This window comes from Sapajus apella, unplaced genomic scaffold (genome assembly GCF_009761245.1).
Source record: "Sapajus apella isolate SASKATOON/1434 unplaced genomic scaffold, GSC_monkey_1.0 scaffold3, whole genome shotgun sequence".
In the NCBI taxonomy this organism is placed as follows: domain Eukaryota; kingdom Metazoa; phylum Chordata; class Mammalia; order Primates; family Cebidae; genus Sapajus; species Sapajus apella.
This window is the reverse complement of record NW_022436943.1, coordinates 14743943-14769483: the sequence shown is the minus strand read 5'-3', so window position 1 is coordinate 14769483 and position 25541 is coordinate 14743943. Positions and strand designations below refer to the sequence as shown.

The 25541-nt window shown below is 39.2% G+C and overlaps 1 protein-coding gene across 2 annotated transcripts in view; it reads left to right on the top strand.

The window, feature by feature from the left end:
- The first annotated feature begins 2308 nt into the window (after nt 1–2308).
- The window catches only part of CA13 (carbonic anhydrase 13), a 36237-nt gene continuing 13004 nt past the window's right edge, over nt 2309–25541 (top strand). Inside the window, exons 1-4 of one of the 2 annotated variants that reach the window (XM_032250093.1) lie at nt 2309–3812; nt 8992–9189; nt 17435–17553; nt 24453–24548. In XM_032250093.1, the coding sequence (XP_032105984.1) occupies nt 3776–3812; nt 8992–9189; nt 17435–17553; nt 24453–24548 (450 nt within the window). In that variant the 5' untranslated portion in view covers nt 2309–3775. The remainder of the gene's footprint in view (nt 3813–8991; nt 9190–17434; nt 17554–24452; nt 24549–25541) is intronic. The other variant, XM_032250101.1, reaches the window with a different exon arrangement.

Sequence of the window (25541 nt, the reverse complement as noted above, 5' to 3'; positions counted from 1 at the left end):
GAACAGTGTTAAAAGAAAACTCTTAGACAAGTTAAATTGAACAGAGTTTAACTGTGCAAAGAACAATTTGCAAATTGGGCAGTATCCCGAATCAGAATAGGTTCAGAGAGACTCTGGCCCTACCCTGTGGGTAGGTTGATGGACAGAGAAAGGAAAGTAACAGACAGAAAATGGAAGTCAGATACAGAAACAGCTGGTTTGGTTACAGCTCAAAGTTTGCCTTAGTTGAATAGGGTTTGAACAGTTGGCTGCCTTTGATTGGCCAACAGTGACTGGCACAAGAGTGGGCTACAGTTTATTTATACATCTAGTTAGGTTATAGTTCAGTATATACAGAGAAACCTTTAACCTGAACTTAAAATATGCAAGGAGGCAGCTTTAGGCTAAAGTTAATTTAAAGACATTATGATTAAAAGTCAAAAAGATACACTGAGAAGTTTCACTCATCCCTATCCCTCTGTTATTGAAAAGAGGTCCCAATCCAGATCCCAAGAGAGGGTTCTTGGATCTCATGCAATAAAGAATTTGGGGTGAGTCCACAGAGTAAAGTAAAGGCAATTTATTAGAAAAGTAAAGAAGCAAAAGATTGTCTACTCCATAAGACAGATCAGTCCCAAAGACTACTGGTTGGTTACTTTTATGGTTATTTCTTGATTATATGCTAAACAAGGGATGGATTATTCATGAGTTTTTCTGGGAAAAGGGTGGGAATTTCCTAGAACTGAGGGCTCCTTTCACTTTTAGACCATATAGGGTAATTTCCAGATGTTGCCATGGTATTTGTAAACTGTGAGGCTGGTGGGAGGGTCTTTTAGCATGTGAATGCATTATAATTAGCATATACTGAGCTGAGTGGATGACCAGAGATCACTTTCTAAGCCATCTTGGATTTGGTGGGTTTTGGCCAGCTTCTTTACTGCATCCTGTTTTATGTCTTTACTGCATCCATAAAGCAGAGTCTTTATGACCCGTCCCTTTGATATCCTTCCTGCCAACCTCCTATGTCATCCTGTGACTAAAAATGCCTAATCTCCTGGGAATGGAGCCCCCCGCAAAAGATCCCAGTCTTATGTTATCCAGCTTGAATTCAAGATGGAGTTGCTGTGGTTCCATTGGCTCTGACACTTCCACCCCATTCACACTCATTCTCAATAAGGAACCATTTTAATTAATTTATGGCTTATCCTTTACACCTCTTTGGTAAAAATCTGAAAACGTGTATACAGTTTCTTATTTCTCTTTTTTTCTTAAACATGTAGTCTATTATATACACTCTTTTGCACCTTTGCTTCTCCCGCCCCCTATCATCAGTACATCCCAGGACTCACTTTATATCTGATCTGCTCATGGAGCTCTTCATTCTTTTTATAACTGGACAGAAGTCCATCGAATGGCAGCTGGGCACGGTGGCTCACGTCTGTAATCCCAGCACTTTGAGAGGCTGAGGCAAGTGGATCACCTAAGGTGAGGAGTTCAAGACCAGTCTGACCAACATGGTAAAACCCCATCTTTACTAAAAATACAAAAATTAGCCAGGCATGGTGGCACATATCTGTAATCCCAGCTACTCCAGAGGCTGAGGCAGGAGAATCGCTTGAACCTGGGAGGCAGAGGTTGCAGTGAGCTGAGATCACACCATTGCACTCCAGCCTGGGCAACAAGAGCGAAACTCCATCTCAAAAAAAAAAAAAAAAAGTCCATTGAAGGATGGATGCTCTACAGATGATCTAACCCGTTTCTTATGAATGGTAATTTGATTGTTTCCAAGATTTAGATTGCTGGTTTAGAAAATTATATAGACTGCACTACGATTTTAAACAAGAGGGAACTGGAAACTGCTACTGCAAAATTATAACGGACAGTGAAAAGACCAGACCTAAGCAACTCCTTATTTCTAACTTCCAAGCTGTCCTTATTCATTCCTATGCATAGGCTGAACTAACTTTGAGGAGGAACATAGTTTATAGTTTAGAACAAAGATGATAACAGCCCTTGCCCAAAGCAAACCCTCTTCTTGCCTGGGGACTAGACTGCCTTTGTAGGACTAACAAATTGGCCAAAAGATTAGAAATTATGGTTTAGGAGTCATGCAGCTGGAGGCTACAAGATTCTGACCCTCCCCAAACCGCTGCAGGGAATAACATCACTATTGTAAAGCCCAAGATCAGAGCTTGAGATATTTTGCAGACCTGGCACTTGATGGATCAGCAGGCACCACCCAGATTGATAAACTGGCTCATCTGACCCTATGGCCCTACCCAAGAACTGACTTAGTGCAAGACAGGTTTGACTCCCTATGATTTCATCTCTGACCCAAACAATCAGCACTCCTGACTCATTAGCTGTCCCCCGTCCCACCAAATTGTCCTTAAAAACTTTGATTCCCAAATGCTGGGGGAGACTGGTTTGAGTAATAAAACTCCGGTCTCCTGCACAGCTGGCTCTACGTGAATTACTCTTTCTATATTGCAATTTCCCTGTCCTGATAAATAAGCTCTGTCTAGACAGCGGGCTAGGTGAACCCATTGGGTGGCTACAAATTGTGTACCCAAGCAACAAAAGTAACAATTTGGGAAGTATTTGAAGCTCACTGACCAGAATTTCTTTAACAATTTTGGTCTATTCATTTATTCATCCATTCATGTAACCACTATTATTGTGTATCAGTAACTGATATTTACTCAGAACGTTAAGAACATTATTCATCTTGACATGCTAAATCATCTGAGTTACTGAAAATGGGTATATTAGGTTTCTTACAAAGAAGTTGCTTGGATTTATAAAATATGAGGCAGTTGACCTGAGACAAGGAAGTAGAAAGTGGTTCATGTACACACTTTTCATTTTTCACTTTGAACCCAGAACACCTGCTACTCCAGGCCAGAAATTCAAGCTCTGCGCAGCTAGTTCTGCCTCCAGTCGTAGGGTAGCAAGCCCACCAAGCATCCAGGAAAGATGGTCTGAAAACCTTCTTTCTTGCGATTTCAGGAGGGCAGCAGAATTTGGGGACCAGATCTCAGCAAGCCTGCAGGGCGACAGGAAGAAACAAGGAAAGGATGAATGGGCAATGAAGCCAGCACAGGGCGGGGAGCTCGTCCTCTCCAACAGCGATTCCGCCGGCTTTAGCTGTGCGACCTGGGGTGGGGCGCTTCTTAAGCCTGACCTCCTAATTAGGGGGCACAAGTCTTTCTCGAGGGAATGCTGAGAGGCTCTTATGGGAAAACGTGGGTAAACGTTTTAACTTAGCTAAGAACCTGGCCCACGGTAAGCCTTTAATATGTAGTTATTTTTCAATGGTGGTGATTACCATCGCCATTAATGTTTTATATTTGTAATCACCACTGCCACGACCATCACCGACCTCTTTTACGCCTCCACGGGGTTCCCCACCTCTCAGCCTGGCAGCTCCGGGCTCTGGTGACTCATTCATTTCCTGGAAGCCCTCTAGGCAGCACTTTCCTCTCCAGAGTGACTCCTTCTCCGAAGGCAGGGATCCCCTCGGAAACCTTTCTCTCTCCGTCTCACTTTCTAACCAATCTCTTATTCCCGAGTCCAAACTAAGACACTCGCGCCTCAGACAGCCAGCGGCTCGGGCGCCTTACCCGCACGCCTCTGCCTCCTGGAGGACGCGGGCGGCAGCGCCCCTGGCGGGCCGCGTAAACCGGCTTCCACTCGGCGGCCCGCGCCCTGACAGGCCCCCCCCGCGCCCCGCCCAGCTCCCGCCGCGCTCTAGCTGCCCAGCCACATCTGCCTCTGCCTTCCACCCCGCGGGACCATGTCGAGGCTCAGCTGGGGATACGGCGAGCATAACGGTGAGCGCCTTTTCGATCCGAGGAGGACTTTGCGCGGGGTCGGCGGGGAGGGGGCAAGAGGTCTGGCGCCACGTCCCGGCGCCCGCCGACCACACACTCGGCTCGCGCTCTTAGAAACTTTTCGGTTCCTCTTTAAACTGAGCAGCACTCCCCGGAGCCCAAGGCAGGAAGCGGAGAACAGGCTTGTCAGGGTAGACGGGGTGTTGGTAGTGGATAGGAGCGTTGGTGTGTGTTGTCTCTGTCAGGATTGCCCAGATTCCCAAATATTCGTACAAGTTCGTTCACCTTCATCTGAAAAGCCAAGGACTTTGCCTAGTAACAGCCACTTATCAATTAAACGCTTGGAGATTAGAAGTCTGATGACACACTTTAATGAAATAAGGACAAGTTCGCTTTCAGTCTTGGAAGCTCACCATTATTCACTTAGGAGAAACAAATCATAGCAAATCTTTGAAAATATATTTAGGAAATCTTAACTTGCATTGTGACACTGAAGATTAAGTTGGCTTCTTGGCAAACAAAATACTGCATGTTTCCTAATAGCTGTTACTGTTAATATTCCCACAGCAATTTGCAGTTGGTTGACTACTGGCTGGGGACTTTAGTAAGGCTTCAGGTTCTTGCTGGGAAATGAAGTTATGTTGTGAGTTACTTCTCCACTCTTCCTCTCTTTCCACGCTTGTCAAATGATGAGCAAACGGTTACTAAAATAATAATTCTTTGATAGAAATGTATTAATAGGATGAACAATAATGAGACACACTTTTCTTCTTGTATATTTCACATTATCAAAAGTAAAACATTTTTCTTGTTTTTGCAAAGTTAAACTGAACTGATTGTTTTAAATGATAATTACTTGAAATAATTGCAGTAACACCAAAAAGTCTTATAATGAATAACTGTCAAAATTAAGGCTTGATTTAGCCATTCCTCATTGTGTATACATTTTGGAACATCATGTTGTACACATAAATATATACTTTTTTTGTCAATTTAAGAAGTAAATACATAATAATTGGAGAAAAATTAAGACTGTGAATAAAAATACTTTTCTTCTATTAGCATGTACATGATTGAACAGTATAGTATGGCCAAGTTTTATAGCAAGTTTTATTTCACAAAATAGAAAAGTTCCACTTCTAATTGTAACCTATTTCTAATTGTAGCCTCTTTTCTTTTTTTTTTTTCTTTTTTTTTTGAGATGGAGTTTCACTCATGTTACCCAGGCTGAAGTGCAGTGGCGCGATCTCGGCTCACCGCAACCTCCGCCTCCTGGGTTCAGGCAATTCTCCTGCTTCAGCCTCCTGAGTAGCTGGGATTACAGGCACGCACCACCATGCCCAGCTAATTTTTTGTATTTTTAGTAGAGACGGGGTTTCACCATGTTGACCAGGATGGTCTCGATCTCTCGACCTCGTGATCCACCCGCCTCGGCCCCCCAAAGTGCTGGGATTACAGGCTTGAGCCACCGCGCCCCGCCTTGTAGCCTCTTTTCAAACATGCTAGTTTAAAAATGGCAGCAGGCGAAATTTATAACTTTAATAATAAAAGGTATATAGGCGGATTTCTTCTTAAGGCCATAATTATAATCTTACATTTTGCTAATTTCCAGTGTATGTTTAGGGGGGAAAATGAAAAAACAAATCTCTTTTAATTTGCCTCTCTGCTGAAGTCGTTTTTATTATGGTTATTTAATAGTCATTGAATCCCAACTGTGCCCTTGTGATAGTTAGGAAGAAGAAGGGTATTTCAGTCAATGGATATTGATTACTCTTTAGTAGGTTAGAAATTATTGGCCAGAATGAAGCTTATCTTCAGGAATTTTAAAAATTTATCTTAGAAAAGCCATTAATAAGGGGCGATTTTGTATGTCTGTTAGGAATTGCAGAGCCATTCCCTTCTTTTAGATGCAATCTGTCTCTGAAGACCACATCCTTACTTAAAGATATGGTCTTCAGAGAAAGATTGGCAAAATCCTATTGGAAATGTATTATGTACTAACTAGGCAAGTTTTTATTTGTTTGTTTGTTTTTGAGATGAGTCTTGCTCTGTCGCCCAGGGTGGAATGCCATGATGCAATCTCTCAGCTCACCTCTGCTTCCCAGGTTCAAGTGATTCTCCTGCCTCAGTCTCCCAAGTAGCTGGGATTACAGGTGCATGCCACCACATCCGGCTAATTTTTTGTATTTTTAGTGGAGATGGGCTTTCACTGTGTTAGCCAGGAGGGTCTCTATCTCCTGACCTCGTGATCTGCACTCCTTGGCCTCCCAAAGTGCTGGGATTACAGGCATGATCCACCAAGCCAGGCTACTAGACAAGTTTTTTTTTTTTTTTTTTTTTCTCTCTGTTTAAACGTTGGTAAAGCCAGTGACTGAGCAGATAAAAAGAGACTTAAGCTGGGAATAGCGACACTGATAAAACGGAACATCAAGACCTGAAGCCCTGAAAGGGTATTATCTTCACAAATAACTTACAATGACTTCCTCTAACCTTTGACTACCTTATTAGTTTAGTTTAGGGAATGTGACATCACTGAAAAGTGTATGTCACTATGGATATTTAAAATTTCCTAAATCAATTGAGCAACCACCGTATGTCTATAATTAAGAATTATGTTGGCCGGGCGCGGTGGCTCATGCCTGTAATCCAGCACTTTGGAAGGCCGAGGTGGGCAGATCACCTGAGGTCGAGAGTTCGACCAGCCTGACCAACGTGGAGAAACCTAATTTCTACTAACAATACAAAATTAGCTGGGCGTGGTGTCGCGTGCTTTGTAATCCCAGCTACTCGGGAGGCGGAGGCAGGAGAACCCCTTAAACCCGGGAGGGAAGGTGAAGGTTGCCATGAGCCAAGATGGTGCCATTGTACAAGAATTATGTTTAGGCCAATTATGGTGGCTTGCACCTGTAATCCTAGCTACTCAAAAACTGAGATGGGAGGATTGCTTGAGGCCAGAAGTTCCAGACTAGCCTGAGAGGTTAACGGGGGTTAGGGAGGAGGAGGAGGAGGAGGAAATTTTTTTGGAAAAATTGATAAAGGGTGCCTTTTTAAGAGGCAGGGTACTGAACTGACTATGGTAGTTAATAGATAATATTGGAAATCTGATATGAAGTATTATTACTTTTATTTTATTTTGGTTGGACTCTTCTTTTAAAAATAGTTCTGATTATAAAGGACTGGAAATAGGAGAGCAAAGAAATTAGGAGAAGAAAGCAAGTCTTTATTAACTGGAAGACTGCCACCTGCATGTTGTGACACATGCATTGCATGTTTGAAATTTAATTTTCTTTAGATTAGCTCTTATTTGGTGGCAGCGAAATAGAAGACATTTTCAGAATTAAGGGGAAAAAAAGATCTAGGTTATGTATAGAAAGAGTACTGAGAAAGATAGTAAAAGTATTAAATAAACAAGGTTTTTTTCTGTAATAGGTTCTAAGTAAGGACTTTTGATGCTCAAGTGGCTTTGAAGTCCAGTTTGTCAGATGACACCTCTTAAGCTGAGTGTGTAGTTATATATTTACACTATGACTTTGTGTGCCTGAAGGATATATGAAAGAAAGAATGTATGTATGTGTGCACTCTCTTTTGCAAAAATGAGGCATAGTAGGCAGCATTAGATTTAGAGTTTGGGCCAGGCATGGTGGCTCATGCCTGTAATCCCAACACTTTGGGAAGCCGAGACGTGTGGATCACTTGAGCCCGTGAGTTTGAGACCAGCCTATATAAGTGATAGAGTGAGCAATATAGTGAGAATTTCTCTCTACAAAAAAAAAAGAAAGTTTTTTAAAAAATTAGCTGGGTGTGAGGATGCCCACCTGTACTCCTAGCTACTTGGGAGGCTGAGGGGGAAAAATCATTTGAGTTTGGGAAGTTGAGGTTGTAGTGAGCTGAGCTTCCACCTCTGCATTCCAGCCTGGATAACAGAGCAAGAGCCTGTCTCAAAAAAAAAAAAAAAAAAAAGATTTAGAGTTTGAAGCTGTTGATGATTGTGATATATTGCATTTATTTAAATATCACTCTAAATTTTATCATTTTAAAATGTTTTTTAGTTGTTGTTAGTAACATGCTTAATTAATTGTCATGCTGTGATGTTTTAATTAGCACTTGATTTTTAGTAAAAGATTGGTTAGCAAAGTAGGTGGGGAAACCTTAGTCAGTAGCCAGTTCTCTGCTCACCTGGTGATAGCCGTATAAATCTCACGAATAGTGGTGAGAAGAGAATAAGAACCTATAACCTACAAAGTGACTCACATCTGTAGAATGACATGGAGCTTACATGAAACTACAACTTTGCAGCTGATTTTGAGAGGCAAGACTTTATATAGAGTCTTCCAAAGAAATAAGAGGATTGAAAAGAGAACCGTCAGCTAATTGGCTCATTTCTCTTGTCTGATTTGTGAACTTGATGTGATTTTGACTTTTTGAATAGAGGACCAGAATGACACTTGTCTCTTGTGTTGAAATTCAAGTGTAACAGTGGCAAAATAACCATGGAAGAACCTTCTGAAATGAAGAAGGAGAAAAATAGATTACAACCTGACTCCACTGCAGATAATCAACAATAGTACATTTCCTGACATGGTGCAGCCATTTTATTTGGATTATCCTAGGTGAAAAATTTGTATGTTTTCTTGGTATGCCTGTTGCACAGCACAGGTAATTGAGTGGAGGCCTGAGTGACACCAGAAGGTAGCACTGAGTGATAGAAGGAAGAATAAAGGACTCCATCTTTAAGAATGACACCCTTCCTTTGTGTCATGGCTTTCTCAGCTTTTTTGACTCTCTCAATCTGCAAACTTGACCTCTGGAGCAACCACAGCTCATTCTTGGACCTGAGACTGAATGTCATTGTTTTCAATGATGAATTGTGTGATTGTTTTTAGTTTGGTAGAAGGTTACCTTTGGAGACTAGTCTATAAAATTTACAGGCTCTGCTGTCTATAAGGGTTATTTTAACTCTGAAAATGACTTAAGGCACACCAAGAGTTTCCTACCTCTGTAATAAAAACAACTAATCTTGTAAAAGATAAAAATTAGACTCAAAGTTCCTGAGGATGAGAATCTCATTTTATTAATCTTTGCATTTTCTTCAATTTCAAGTACAGTGCGTTATACTCAATGAATGTTTGTTGAAAGAAAAACTTATTTAATAGTTTTTTTTTGGTCCTATATATTTAAGGTCCTATTCATTGGAATGAATTTTTCCCTATTGCTGATGGTGATCGGCAATCTCCAATTGAGATTAAAACCAAAGAAGTGAAATATGATTCTTCCCTCCGACCACTTAGTATCAAGTATGACCCAAGCTCAGCTAAAATCATCAGCAACAGCGGCCATTCCTTCAACGTTGACTTTGATGACACAGAAGACAAATCAGGTTGGCTTTGTGTGTGTGGTCATGAGTGAAGCGTTTGGATGATTAGACGACACTCTCTTATCTTTCATGTTTTGTTTTTGCTAGACCTGGAATTTGTGAAACTGAAGTATATTTTTTCTTCATGTGAATTGAGGTATCTTGTTATATATTTCAGCCTTCAGATAATCTTACCTTAAAATAATAAAAAGGAGTATTTAGAAAAGGAGAATTTAGAAAAGTATTTAAAATAATAAAAAGGAGTATTTATAACTTCCCTTAGCATTTACCATTATAAAAATATTGAAGTTTAATAGTTTTTATAAATATTTCATGATTTGTTTCTGCAAAGTTTTAGCCATAATTATTTAGCATTATTTGCAAACCTATAATGCCATTTAGTACATGCTTGAATAGAAAAAGGTTAGTTTTTTTTTTAAAAAAATATTGTTTTCTTAATTGCAGAAGTAATATCCATATACAGTAAATAAAACAATATGGAAACATATGACAAATATTAATGTCTCTTTCTTCTCACAATCTCTCCTGAAGTAACTAATGTTATATTCTTTTTTTCTTTTTTTTTTCCTGAGGCAGAGTTTTGCTCTGTTGCCCAGGCTGGAGTGCAGTGGTACAATCTCAGCTCACTGTAACCTCTGCCTCCCAGGTTCAAGCGATTCTCCTGTCTCAGCCTCCTGAGTAGCTGGGATTACAGGCATCCACCACCACAACCAGCTAATTTTTTCTATTTTTAGTAGAGATGGAGTTTCGCCTTGTTGGCCAAGCTAGTCTCAAACTCCTAACTTCAGTTGATCTGCCTGTCTTGACCTCCCAAAATGCTGGGATTACTGATGTGAGCCTCTGCATCCAGCCTAATGTTATATTTGTCCATAATATTTTAGTGATTAGTTATGTATACATACATGTGTATCATCCTTGTTTTGCATTTTCTTATTAAAAATACATTTGGAATAATGCTATATAACTCTGAAATTTTTTCCCATTAAAAATATTTTATAGATATCTTTCCAGATTAAAATATATCTTGTTAAAAAGCTACACTGTAGCCAGGTGTGGTGGCTCACACATATAATTCCAGCACTTTTGGGAGGCTGAGGTGGAAGGATTGCTTATGTTCAGGAGTATGAGACCAGCGTGGGCAACATGGTGAGACCTCATTTCTACAAAAAATAAAAAATTAATTAGGCACAGTGCGCATGCCTGTAGTCCCAGCTACTGTGGCGGCTGAGGCAGGAGGATTGCTTGAGCTCAGGATGTCAAGGCTGCAATGAGCCATGATAGTGCCTCTGTACTCAACCTGGGCGACAGAGCAAGATCCTGTCTCAAAAAATAAAAGTAAAATAAAATAATTTAAAAAGTTGAATTGTATTAGCTATGCTTATGTCATAATTTATGTACCATTTTCCTAATAATGGACATTAAAGGGAGGGAAAGTAGAAGTTAAAAAATTCAACTTTTTAAATTTTTTTATTTAGAGGGTTTTTCGCCCTTTTTACCCAGGCTGGAGTGCAATGGCGCGATCGCGGCTCCCCGCAACCTCCGTCTCCTGGGTTCAGGCAATTCTCCTGCCTCAGCCTGCTGAGTAGCTGGGATTACAGGCACGCGCCACCATGCCCAGCTAAAAAAATTTTTTAAAAAATAAATATTTGAAACACTTTTTTTTTTAGTGCATATTCCCTATTAGTACTGTTTTCTAGAAAACATGGTAAAAGTTTCATTTAATGATGAGTTGTTGGGATAGTGTCTTTCACACTGTGTAAATAATGGACCCACAAATTGTTCATTGATTTATTACGTAAGTGATGAGAAAAGCATTCTTGAAAAGAATGTTTAATGTCTTTTCAGGCATATCTACTGCCCAAGCATAGATTCTGTCTAAGGTATCAAGTTTAAATGTAAGATGAGATAAAAAATTAGAGAGAATTATATATGGAAACACTTTTTAGGGCTTCTGACAGATTGATTTTATTTTTAGTCTAAGATTAGGATGATGGTGTATTTGTTTTATTAATGAAAATATATAGTTAAATTTTAAAAATCCCCAATTGAAGTTTTTACTTATCAATTGGGCCCAGATTTAGGTTAGTTGTAGTATCTTGTATTTATGTAAAGCTTTATTATCAAAAATTATAAGCCCACACACACTTCATCCTCATATTTGTCAAATTCATAAAAGTGGTAAGGTTTTTTTTTTTTTTTTTTTTTTTTTTTTTTTTTTTTTTAAGATAAGATCTCGCTCTGTTGCCTAGGCTGGAGTGCAATGGTACGATCATGGCTCACTTAGCCTAGACTTTCTGGGCTCAAGCAATCCTCCTGCCTCAGCCTCTTGAGTAGCTGGGACCGCAGGCATGTGCTAATTTTTGCACTTTTTGTAGAGACAAGGTTTTACCATGTTGCCTAGGCTAATCTCGAACTCCTGGGCTCAAGGGATCTGCCTGCCTCAGTCTCCCAAAGTGCTGGGAGCCACCACACTGGCCTAAGTAGTATGTTTTCATCAAAGCATTCTAGAAAATGCATAAAGAAAAATTAGTACATGGCATTTTCAACTTTTTGGAGGAAGTGCAAGTAAGGAGGAACCTGGCCTTTTATATAAATATGTTCAACTATATTTCCTTCAAACCCTCAGTTTTGTAAATCTATGTTAACGAAAGTGGTTAGACCAGGCATGGTGTCACACGTTGGTAGACCCACCTACTGGGGAAGGAGGATGATTAGTTAGGCCCAGGAATTTGAGGGCAGCCTGGGCAATAGTGAGATCCCATCTCTTGTGGTTAATATGATATATATAGTAAAATTGTCCAGGTGTTCTAAATATATAGTTTAAACCACCCATAATTGTAGTTTGATATTGTTTATGTAAAACATTTAAAAAGTGAAACTGTCTCAAAAATAAACATAAATAAATAAATAAGGCCAAACATAGTGGCTCACACCTGCAATCCCTGCACTTTGGGAGACTGAGGTGGGCGGATCACCTGAGGCCAAGAGCTTGAGACCAGCCTGGTCAACATGGTAAAATGCCATCTCTACTAAAATACAAAAATTAGCCAGGTGTGGTGACACATCCCTGTTATCCCAGCTACTCAGAAGGCTGAGGCAGGAGAATGGCTTGAACCTGGGAGGCGCAGGCTGCAGCAAGCTGAGATCATGCCACTGCGCTCCAGCCTGGGCAACAGAGCGAGACTCCATCTCAAAACAAAACAAAAAAAAGTGAAGCTACTCATTCCTCAGTTTAGAATGAAAAATGATTACATTTTACTTCATCTAAAACTTCAAGACTTTTCTTTATAAACGTAAACATTCATAGTGTAAACATTTTCTACTCTGATTTGCTCTATGAGAACCCAGGTTTCTCTCTCTCTCTTCTTTTTTTCTTTTCCTCTCATTTTCCCTGTACTTCGGGTTAATCAGTGAAATCAATTTATGTTTCCGGATTTGACACTTTGTCATCAGTAGTATGTGCTCTTTCTTTTAAATGAAGATCCTTTTCCTATCTAGTTCACAATAAAATTACCAGGATTAATTGAAAATATCCATAAAGTACTTTGTACTCATCTGAGACAGAAGCTATGTAAATATGGGTCATGATTCTTACTCTTTTTTTCTCAAGATAAACCAAAAGAGATTGTTTCATGATGATTCAGGGGATTAAATCAGTTAAAAAGAAGAAACCACAATAGTTAAACAAAATAAGTTTTTGCTGTTTTTTTGATTTTTGGCAAACTATTAAAATCACAAAGATACTTTCTGTAGCAAACCACATTAATTTGAGTAAAACAGTTTCCATTTTTCTAAGAAGTCATTCTTGACCAAGATTAACCCTGAATCCCAACTCAGGCATGTCAATAAACCACAGGCATGAAATCCTCCTCATAGTCCTTGGAGGGTGTGTTTGGGTGAACATATCCATGCTCCATAGTTAAACTTGAGAGAACTACTCAGAGATTTCATAGTCCTTTAAAAAGGGAGCAGAAGAGAGCAGATGGCTGTTACTTTTTTTTCTTTCTTGTTTTTTTTTAAACTTTAAACAAAAAATTTTTTAAGAGAGGGACACTTGCTTTGTCCCCAGCTGGAGTGCAGTGGCCCAGCCATAGCTCACTGTAACCCTGAACTCCTGGGCTCAAGTGATTCTCCCGCCTCAGTCACACACTACCCACACCTGGCTAATGATTTTTTTTTTTAAGATAGGGTCTCACTCTGTCAGTCTGTAGTGCAGTGATACAATCTCAGCTTACTGCGACCTCTGCCTCCCAGGTTCAAGTGATTCTCCCATCTCAGCCTCCTGAATAGCTGGGATTACAGGTGCATGTCACCATGCCTGGCTAATTTTTTGTATTTTTAGTAGAAATGGGGTCTCACTATGTTGGTCAAGCTGGTCTCGAACTCCTGGCCTCAAGTATCCACTCGCCTTGGCCTCCCAAAGTGCTGTGATTACAGGCATGTGCCACCGTGCTATTCCTGGCTCATGAAATTCTTTAAGAAGACTTCCTATTGGCTGTAATATACAGGTGAAATAGTAATCTGATGAAGAAAGACAAGGCTGTTCTTACCTCAGCTCCTGGTCTTTCTGAACTCAAACAGGATCTCGCTTCTTTGGGAACCTCACCTGAGGCCCTACCATCCTAACTGTAGCTCCCAGGGCATCCTGGGATTTTCGTAATGCAGAACTCTCCACACTATCTTGTAACTGCTAATTGGCTTCTCTGTCTTTCCATTGAGCTAAAACTCTCTATGAGTAACAACTATGCCTTACTTACCTACCTAGCATGGTACCTGGCACATGGTAGGCACTCAATACATGTGTGTTTAAGTTACAAAAAATATTTTTGTGTGTGTGATGGAAGGACATGGAAAATACTACGACATAGCATTAGGGTACACTAGCATACATAGATTAACTCCCAATAAAATTACAAACCACAAGAAATCAATTAATATTTACCATTTAACACTTAAATAGTTAAACATTATTTATTGTTGGAACCTTTATTTTTTAAAAATATATGGTACTAATTTTTGTATTTTATAAATGAAATAGTTCTTGGATTATAGTAAGCACTCAATAAGTGTTAGTAACTACTACTAACAATAATGGTATTTCTTCTTTTTGTAGATAAAATATGTGCGCCAAAATTTTAAACAGCTGTTCAAAGGAAAGTTGTCTTCTGATTAAGAAAGTCCTGCTAGGAAGAGCAGTAACTTGATGAATTCAGTGATGGTTCTTTAATTTCATCTCTAGAAAATATAATTTCTCAGTTATGCTTCCATTATCTAGTTCTAGGTAACTGCCTGCAGTCAAACAAATTATTCACAAGATCTTACACTATGTATTCCTTAAAACATACACAACAAACAGAAAAAGATTAATAGGTGCACATGCCATAGGTGTGTAATCCCGAGGAGCTAAGATAGCTAGGAAAATGAATTGGTAACCTATGACAATGTGACAATTATATAAAGCTCTATTATGATTATCTGTTTCTTCACTACTAAATTTCTTGAGAATAAGGACAACTTTTGCTTATCATTGCGTATTTGGTATTGAATAGTTGCTAGCCCATAGTCAGCTCTTAATAATTGTTGAATGAGAGAGTAGCTTGGTGTGTATATGCTCTGAATAAAATAAGCCAGATTTAATGAAGGTTCTTCTGGCTTCCTAAATAATATAAGGTCCTACTGAGTGGGAACATCTATGTCCTTTGGTCTCTCTGTTTTTCTCTCGGTATAATCCTGGCAACTCTATGCTCTTGGCTCTTGTTTCTCTAGATTCCAAGCAAATTGCAGATGTGCTGTTCTTGTAGCTTTACCATAAAGCAAGTTTACCATAAAGTGATTATTTTCAGGTTCACTAGTCCTAAGAACTTAGTTTTTAGTGATTCCCAGATAACTTCAGTAGCATCCTTACAAACTAGTTTGTGGAGGAGTACTTTAACAGGTGAGGCCTCTTACCTTGGTAATGTTAATTGATTCAAGTACTTTCTGGGCACTGGAGATACAGAGGACCAAAATAGTTTCTGCCTTAAAGGAATTTGTATCCTAATTGTCAGACAGTAAATGCGTGAGCAAACAGATCCTGTTGCCAGGTTGCTTCTTATTCAAGACAGCTGACTACAGTGTAGTTTAAGAAAATGCCTAGGGTTAGCAAATTACCAACAATTTTTAAAAAGTCAAATTCAAGGCTGGTACGGTGGCTCACACCTGTAATCCCAGCACTTTGCGAGGCTGAGGCAGGAGGATCACTTGAGCTCTGGAGTTTCAGACCAGCCTGAGCAATATGGTGAAACCCTATCACTACAAAAAATACAACTAGCTGGGTATAGCCAGGTGTGCCTGTAGTGCCTGTAGTCCTAGCCACTAGGGATGCTGATGTGGGAGGATTGACTGAGGCTGGGAGTTTGAGCCCCACTGCACTCCAGCCTGCGCAACAGAGAGACACCTTGTCTCCAAAAAAAAAAACAAAAAACAAAAAAACCCAAAACACTGCCACCTCTACTTCCTGGGTTCAAGCGAGCACTTCTGGCTAATTTCTTGTTCGTTTGTTTTGTTTTTGTAGAGACATTGGCCAGGTTGGTCTCGAACTCCTGACCTCAAGTGCCACCTGCCTCAGCCTCCTAAAGTGCTAGGATTACAGGTGTGAACCACCACACCCAGCCAAAAAATATATATTTACTATCTGTGTATACACAGATAGTAAATATGAAAATATATAAAAATTTATTTATATTAAATATATACATATTGAATTTACATAAATATAAATATATATTTAAATAATAAGATGGGGGTCTCGCTATGTTGCCCAGGCTGGTCCTCCTGGGCTCAAGTGATCCTCACTTCTTGGCTTCCCAAAGTACTGGGATTACTGGTGTGAGCCACCATACCAGGCCTGTTAATAGAAATTTAATAATACTTATGGTATATTTAGCATCCAATGCTTCCTGATTCTCCCATGTGCTTTAAACATGCCCACTAAAGATTAATTAGCATGAGACAATTTAGGACTATGTTTTCTATTAAGAAGCTTTTCCATATACTTGATATGATTTATTGTCATAGTTTTAGAGATCATATTTATTGAGTAAAAGTACTCAAATGTACTTTGTCAAAGTGATAAAGATATGACAGATTTTTGAAAAATTATTTTTGTCCTATATTTCACATTTCCCCAAGAATATAGAATTTAAGTACAAAAAGTGTGCTTGCTTTGCCTATTTTTACAGTAAAAAACTGTGTTGATTGTGTTGACTGTGTGTCAGGTAGTGATAAGTGCTTTGTGTCTAATTTTTCTTCTGTTTTAATGATAGTATTAGGAGGAGGTTCCATTACTATCTTGTTTTTACATGTGGAAGATAAAACTTAGATGTTAAGGTCTGTGGCCAGGTATGGTAGCTCATGCCCATAATCCTAGCACTTTAGGAGGCTTATCTGGGAAGATAGTTTGAGGCCGGGAGTTTGAGACCAGCCTGGCCAGGTGTGGTAGCTCATGCCTGTAATCCTAACACTTTGGGAGGTTTAGGTGGGAGGATCACTTGAGGCCAGGAGTTTGAGACCAGCCTAGTGAAACCCTGCCTCTACCAAAAAAAAAAAAAAAAAAAAAAAAAAAAGAAAAATTAGCTAGGTGTAGTGGTGCACTCCTGCACTTCTAGCTACTCGGGAGGCTGAGGTGGGAGGTTGACTTGAGCCCAGTAGTTAGAGGTTGCAGTGAGCCATGATTGTGCCAGCTTGGGCAACAGGGAGAGACTTTGTTGTCTTGAGAGAAAAAAGAAAAAGTTAGAGTTTGTTCGAGATCACATAATTAGGAAAATATAGCATGAGTGCAGGCCTTCTAATTGCTGAAGCCTGTGCCCTAACCACAATGCTGCCCTGCTCTACCAAGCTCAAACTGGATCTCTGTCTCTGCATGTCACATCCTTATTCGGAGAGGCTGACTTTTCCTCAGTTAAACACAACAATTCCTTACCTTTCAGAATTCCTCATTTCTATACTTTTCTAACCAGTATGTCTGTTATGATTTCCCAGGTGTTCCATACAAATCTGTATTGCGGACTCTTTAGGCCTTTAAAAATGTTCTATTTTCACTCTACACATATTTAAAAGTGGTATTCTTGATGGCAAAGCAAATGACACATTTGTAAAAAATTTCTTGGAGAACATGGATATATGGAGTAGTTCAGGGAGATGTTGTGGGTTGGGCAGCTTATGTACATACTTTTTTCTTGCTAACAATATAAAACATGTTGGTGTTTAGCTCTACATGGTGGTCCACTCACTGGAAGCTACAGGTTACGGCAGTTTCACCTTCACTGGGGATCCGCTGATGACCACGGCTCTGAGCACGTAGTAGATGGCGTAAGATATGCTGCGGAGGTAAGGCATCAGGCACACCTTTTTGATACATGGTTTTCCTACATAGTGGGATTTAAGGGGTACAGGGACAACTTTATTGACTCCAAATAGGCCCTGAGCCAATTAGGTATCTTAGTGTCTGAAATTACTTTATTCGTTCAATATAAGAGTTTATCAGTATGAGAGCTTCAAATATTGCCCTCCTAAGCCTTAAACCAACACTGAGAGCTTGGAGTTATATGTTCCCACTTGAGAAATGAATAAACTGGTTGCTGGAGAGATTAAGTAATTTATCCAGCTAGGCAGCATTGAGACGTGTTTAAACCTAGATCTGTCTGATACCAAATTACAAATTGTTTCTAGCCACTGAAAGCCCAGTGAGAAGAGAGAGAAAGAAACATTTTTTTGTCTTAGGTCCAAAAGTGGTCATTCTTTATCCAGATACCAATATCCACTAACATGTAAGACCACATTAAATAGGTGATATTTAAATAGGTAAATGGCAAAGTTTCACTTAGAAAAAAAAAAAAAAGACAAACTCTTCTAAACTCTATATTTACAGGCATAAAATAAAAATCTCTGTTAATTATTCAGCTTATTGGTAAATCATAACACAACAAAGCATTCATTGACTTGTTTTTACTTCCTTTTCCTTATAATTATATTCACTAAAAATACTCTTTGTGCATGATCTGGATTAAACAAATATTCTACTTTTTTTAATCCTCTGGTTAAAGAACAAAGCAAAATAAGCTTCAAGTTTAATATGATTAAATATTACTAACACCCAACATTGCCATGAGATGAAAGTGAATTAGATGACTCAACCGATACTATTCAAGTGAAAATAATTTGGCTTCTGAGTCGCCTAGGCAAGACAGAGCAATGTTATCAGGAAAGCACAATTTTTCATCATGTTCTCATGGTTACTGAGCTGTAGAGTTTAGATGCCCCAAATAGCCCTACTGTTCAGAGAAATCCAACAATCAGAACTTTTTTTCCACTTTCACTCTTCCATTGACATGTATCTCTGCCCTTTGAGGCTATGGTCCAAAACGTTTGCTTTGCAACTAAATCACTTGTGTTTGAAGCCAAATAGCTTTAGGGTATGGAACCTGCTCTGTCCTCAGGGTAGAGAAAGAAAATATACATATGAAGTGTTTTATGATGGTGGACAAAGTATGTCAAGAAGGTAGAAAATGGGACTCCTGAATATGTATGATGTCTCAGTTTGGATAATTTACTGAATAGTTGCTTTCTGAAGTTTTATGTTCTGAATATAACATTTTGTTCTAAATCTCCAAAGCACCCTCAGGACTAATTGCTGGTTGCTTTGGATCACTGGTCTCTCATTTTCCTTAGCAACTCTGGAAAGTTAGTCAAAATGCTTTGTGTGGCTGCACCTTATACTTTAATAAACTTGAAAGTACTGCATACTCTCAGACAGGCTTAGGTTTAGTGCCAGCTGGCAAGTAGTTTCCTGAAAAGGGTCCTCCTGACACATGTCAGAGGCTCAGAGTCCTGCCCTGCAGATCAAGGCGCAGTTTTGTAGATGAAGATTTGTTGTTGTTGTTGTTCTGGAATACATCATTATTATTTATTTATTTAGCAAACCAGTGAAGGGAAGGACAAAAACCTTTGGTTTGCTTATGTATTTATGAATGGAAAAAATTATAATGCAAATTTCACTTATTAAAAAACCTAGGTACAAATTACAGTGTTACAGATAAATCTTTTGTTGTCCTTCTTTTGTTTCACACGGAGACCTCAGAGACTCAATTCATGTTAAGTCTCCCAAGTACGAGTCCTCCAGGTAAATATTACACAAATTGGAAGCATCTTGGAATGTTTATGTATATTTTAAGACATACATTTTTATGCATGCTTTAAACAAACAATATTTTTATTTATTTATTTTTTTAAGACAGCGTTTCGCTCTTGTTGCCCAGGCTATAGTGCAATGGTTCAATTTCGGCTCACCGCAACCTCTGCCTCCCGAGTTTAAGTGATTCTTCTGCCTCAGCCTCCTGAGTAGCTGAGATTACATGCGCCCACCACCATGCCCGGCTAATTTTGCATTTTTAGTAGAGATGGGGTTTCTCCATGTTGGTTAGGCTGGTCTCGAACTCCTGACCTCGGGTGATCTGCCCACCTTGGCCTCCCAAAGAGTTGGGATTACAGGCGTGAGCCACTGCATGTGATTGATATTATTTTTATTTTTTAAATAAGAGAATCTAACAAAAAAACTATGACCAGCACCAGAATTTAAAGATAAAGCTTTGTGGATAAAGCTTTGAATGGATTTTTCTTTTTATCTTTCTCTTTGAGATAGGCTCTCGATCTGTTGCCCAGGCTAGAGTGCCATGGTACAAACATGACTTACTGTAGCTTTGACCTTCTGGGTTCAAGGGATCCTCCCACCTTAGCCTCCAGAGCAACTGGGACCACAGGTGGGCACCTTAAAACCTGATGGATGAAGGGGTTTTAAGTTAAACCTGGCTTAACTTAAAACCTGATAGATGAAGAGGAGGGACCAGGTCAAGTGGGAGACAGCAGTGGTTTTGCATAAAGTCACATTTGAGGATTTAGGTTGAGAAGAGAGCTTACACACGTGAAAAACAGTATGGCCTTCAACAGTGTAGTTAGAGCATGGAGAATAAAGGGGAGAGTTGTAAGAGGCAGAGTTGGAGAGGCTGGGAAGGGCCTAATCTTACTGAGGTTAAGTCCTGGTAAGGATTATGAACATGATTCCAAGTGCAATGGGAAGCCACTGAATGGCTTTGAATTGGGAAGTTGTGTTACTGCATTTCAGAAATAATTCAACTACTGTTTGAGAACAGATTGCATGGAAGCAGGAGCGGCTAAGGGGAGCTTTGAAGGACAGTTTTGGGGAAAGTTCCAGGCAATAAATGAGAGTGCAGGTGGAGGCTGGCTGGCTGGAAGAGGCATCTTTAGTGGGATTTGTCGACTGGTGGGTTGGAGAGTGAGGGAGGGCAGGATCTATGTTTTTAGGTCAAGATAGAAAATGCAGATAGAGAAAGTCTGGGTCAAACTTCAGGGTTGATGGGGTGGAAGAGGTAGACAATAAACAAATAAATAAATGGTGCGTGGTAAGTTCTTTGATGGGAATAATACCATGTGATCTGGTAGAGTGGCTGAGGGCTTAGGAAAAACCTCTTTGAGGTGATATATAAATTGGGACTGAATGATAAGAAGAAAGCACTATGAGAAAAATCTAGAGGGAGTTTTCCAGGAAGTGGGAGCAGCAAGCACGAGTGATCTAAGGCAGGAGTAAGGCTGGCATGTTCAAGAGGAGAAAGTCATTGGCCTATAGGATTGAAATTAATGAGAAAGGAAAAGTTATGTGCTCCATCCCAGAGAGACAGGCAGGGACCATGGCACATCCAGGGCTGTTGGGCATGGTAAGCAGTCTGAAGTTTGTCTATGATGCAGTGGGAAGAAGACAATGGAAAGTTTTGATCAGGGGAATTACATGTTCTCCTTTGTATTTTATAAAATATAACTAGCTGCTGTGTGGAGAGGAGGCTGTTGTCAGGCAAAAGATCGTAACATCCTTATCAGTCCTTCCCTAACAGTGACAGTGAATTAGAAGGTTATGGAAGTCACTCAAGTGAGCAGTGACAGTAATTTGGACTATGGGGGTGGTAGAGATGAAGACAGCTGGACAAATCTATAATGTTTGGGAGATAAAGTCAATAGGGTTTGCTGATGAAAAGGATGTTGTGATTGAAGGAAGGAAAAAGAGGAGTTTAGAAATATTCTCAAGGTTTTGATGTGAGCATATTGGAGGCTGGTAGTACCATTTATTGAGATGTGCAAGTCTGGGAAGGAGTAGGTTGCGGAGAGGAAATTACTCTGTTTTAGACAGGTTATGTTTGAGATGCCTGTTAGACATTCTAGGCTCATGTTCAAGTAAGCTGTTGGATAAAAACTTCGTTTAAGAAGAGGTCAAGGCTGGAGATGGGGCACTTGGGAGTCCTTGCATTTGGTTTCACGTTCAAAAGAACCACTTTGTGCTCAGTTCTATGATTCCAAAGGAGTTGATTAGTTTTTCCAGCTACTTTTGTACTGAGTTTATGACTATCATCATGTTATGTTCCCTTGTGAGTAAAAAGAAGTAAAAAAGTAAAATAAAATAAAATAAAAAACATTTAAAGTTGCAACATATACAACTTTAATTTTAGGTCTAATAGGAGGGTTTGTGATATTACAGAGGGATTAAAGTGATCTAAATCAAGAAACATTTTATCCCAAAGTTAGGCATCTACAAAACTAGGCTAATTGTCCATTTTGTGTTTAGAACTTTATCTAATGACAGTTTAGACAGAATATATAATAAGCATTTTAAATATGTAGCTAATAGTGAAACTATGATTTCAACATTCATCATGGATTTTTGGCATAGTATTTGGCAGTATGTTTTGCATATCACTAACAAGCCGTTTGAAACTATTTAATTTTAATATTATTACTTAGAAACTAGTTGCCAGTAGGGAAGAATCTAATTTTCATTTTTGTAACGGCTACAACAATTTCTTGTCATTCAGCTCAGATCACTACTCTTGTCATTGTTAGGAAATGTGAGTTTGCTATTTTGTTTTTCTATGCTTTAATTCAAACATAATGCTAATAGAAATGGTATCAGTTCCTCTGTGAAAGTACTGCTGCCAGTCAAGCAAGGTGTGTAGGAGAGGAAAAAAAAAAAAGATTTTCTTGGCCTAGTTTCCCATCATATTTTAAGCAATTGTATTTTTAACTAGCAAAAGAACGGTTATATATAGGATATATATATGTGTATGTGTGTGTGTGTATATATATATATATGTTCATTCATCTCTCTTTAGTTACGCATTTATTTTTTAATCAGTTCTTGGTGTGACCCTAAAGAAGTCATTTTCTATCTTTCTGTCCAGTGTCATCTCTTACTAAGAGATCTGGTACACTGGCACGGAGCCACTTGAAACAATCTTAACATCCTTATCAGCCCTTCCCTGACAGTGAATGTCATTTGTCTCATGTGAGCCAAATGAATTATGTTTCATCAGCCAGTGTTTTCAGATTCTTTCCTCCCCCAACTATCTCACACCAACTTGGAACATGGCATTACAGGGATCCACATTTATATTACTTGCCTGATACCGCACAGTCTTCCTTGATTGTGAATGGTGCACTGTTTTATAGTTTTATAGTTGACTGTTTATGATAATTGTCATCTATCCAGAAATTATCTCCTATAAATTGCCTGTAAGACATAGAGTTATATTTAAAGGATGAGATAAACATATGTTTGAATATGCTAAATTATCTCTGTAACATTCACCTAGAAAGATGATTTGGGCATGAAGGCCCACATAAGTATTTCCTCTCTGATAAACAAAAGGGATTCATTAGAAGAGATATTGTCTGAAGTCAGTCCCTTATATTGGGTCCTTGGACACCATGTCCTGATCACCATTTATTATTGTAGCTAAATCTTTGGGCGTGTCACATTACCCTTTGGCTTCTGTCTCAGTTTGTCCTTCGCTTAACCAGGGCTGAAGACTCCTCAAAAGTGGTTTTCTCCTTTGTCGTTATTCTGAAATCTTTCACGAATCTGGGTGTGTTTGAGATACTGTATTGCTTGCAATGATAGAACATTTAGGATACCTTTAGGTGTTGCATAAGCCTGCTTGCGTATGGGTAGAGTTATGAGGTGGGTTTTCCAGAGCTCCAGGCCCCTCTACCTCCTTGGCTTCCCGTTTGTCTACTTATCCTTCACCTTAGTACCACCAGCTACTCTCCCATTTTCTTCCTCTGATTCCTAGACTACTGAAGCTTCTTTTTCCCCCATTGAAACTTGCTCTCAGCAAAGTATCTACACATATTCATAGAAGGTGATAAATATATCAAAATGATAAGCATTTTTATGTGTAAGATGATGAATATGTTAACTAGCTTGATTTAATCATTCCATATTTAAACGTATATTAAAACATTACATTGTGCCCTATAAATGTATACAATTATGATTTGCCAATTAAAAATCATCTTAATAATAAAAAAGTTTGAATGCTGCTTAACATGATTACTCATAAGGAGACTTTGTATTTTCAAGCCATAAAAAGTCTTAAAACAACAGGTAGTAAACATTTAACTGGGCAGTTTTAGAAACAGCCTCACTGTCCTTGGTAGCGGGATTGTCCTTGAACACCTACTGGGTAGGAGATTGATTTCACCCATCTGTGAGCTCAGGCCCCTTCCTTGGACTTTACTTTCAGCTGGGATTTGATCTGAGGCTACTCCATTGCAGTCTCATCTGTGCAAGACATGGAGGAGCCTCCAGTTACTTAGGAGCAATAGCTGGAGTTTGTTAGGGATACAGGGGCTGTTCACAGGCTTTTTTTTTCGCTATTCACAGGCATTTTCTTGTTCACAGGCATTCTTTTCCTAACACAGGCATTTGTTAGGGATACAGGGGCTTGTTCAAGGCATTTTTTTTCCTTTAATTTCGAGATGAAGTCTTGCTCTGTCAGTCAGGCTGGAGTGCTGGAGTGCAGTGGCGCGATCTCAGCTCACTGTAACTTCCACCTCCTGGGTTCAAGCAATTCTCCTGCCTCAGCCTCCCAAGTAGCTGGGACTACAGGCATGCACCACCATGTCCGGCTGGGATGCTTAAGGCATTCGATATAGTCTTTAATATAGCGCACCACAGGCTAGTTAAATGACCATGATCCTTCACTGCATGAATTTTCACTTTTGGACAAAAGTAAATGAGAGGATTCTGTCCAAGATTCTTATGATAAATACATTATACATATGAGTGTACCAACACTGGAAAATCTGTAAATGTTTTATTTGCATTTATCTTTTTCAGGATGTCTAACAAAACATTCCAACCATGTTGTCTATCTCCCTTTCAGCTCCATGTTGTTCATTGGAATTCAGACAAATACCCCAGCTTTGTTGAGGCAGCTCATGAACCAGATGGACTGGCTGTCTTGGGAGTGTTTTTACAGGTGAGAATCCATTGATTTCATTTTCAATGATCAGCCTTGTTGAAGAGAGAGCTTCAGTCATGAAGCAGACATTCAATCATCTTGTAATAGTAAACTCCTTTTAGGTATAGCATTTTTCTTTTGAAATGAATATTAAAAATTATATATTCATTTAGGCGCATTGTCTTATAAGTCTTCTTATTGTCCATTGATCATTTTTATGTGAATAACATCAAGAATAACATCAACAACAAGAATAGCAGCAGAAATAACAACTGAGATACTGGAAGAAAACATTTATTCTGGGCTCTTCCTACTTGCATACTATTTAGGACAGATAAAGTTCAAGCTCCTGATTCTTGAAACACTGGTCTCACTACAATGACATATTGTCCCAATATACTCACTGGTTTAAAAAATTTTTTTGTTGTGTTTCCTTTAATATTCACATGTGGTTAGACAACTATTGTCATCATACCTGGGAACAGGTTGGGCCTTTCACCTCCCACTGCCTCCACATTCTTGTAGGCGTACACCTTTGTCACACCCCATACTCTCTATGTGTTGTAACTCACAAGCGGAGATTGTCATAGATGGCAACAATCTCTTGCCTTTAAGGATACCAAAAAGGGGTGATTGCAGCAGGATCCAGGTGCTTTAAAACCTTCAGGTAGATTCAGAACACCTGCAGTGATGAAAAGAGGATCATTTATGTATCTACAATTTATGATGAGTTTGCTTATGATGATATATTCCCTTTGGGATCTCAAATCATTTTAGGCTGCAAGTGTGAGATGTTTGCATAGTCTAGTATTTTGATGCCACCATTGTCTGTTTGAATTTAGCGTCTGACTGTCACATCTAGCTTAGTAGTGCCGGTTATTTGTTAGACTATCTTAAGCAAAGTTTCTCTCAAGTTAACCTACATCTTAAACATTGACAAAACTTAGCAAATATTAAGCTGTTACTATTAGTTTCGCAACTGAACCGAAAGTTCAGTACAGGAACCCTGTA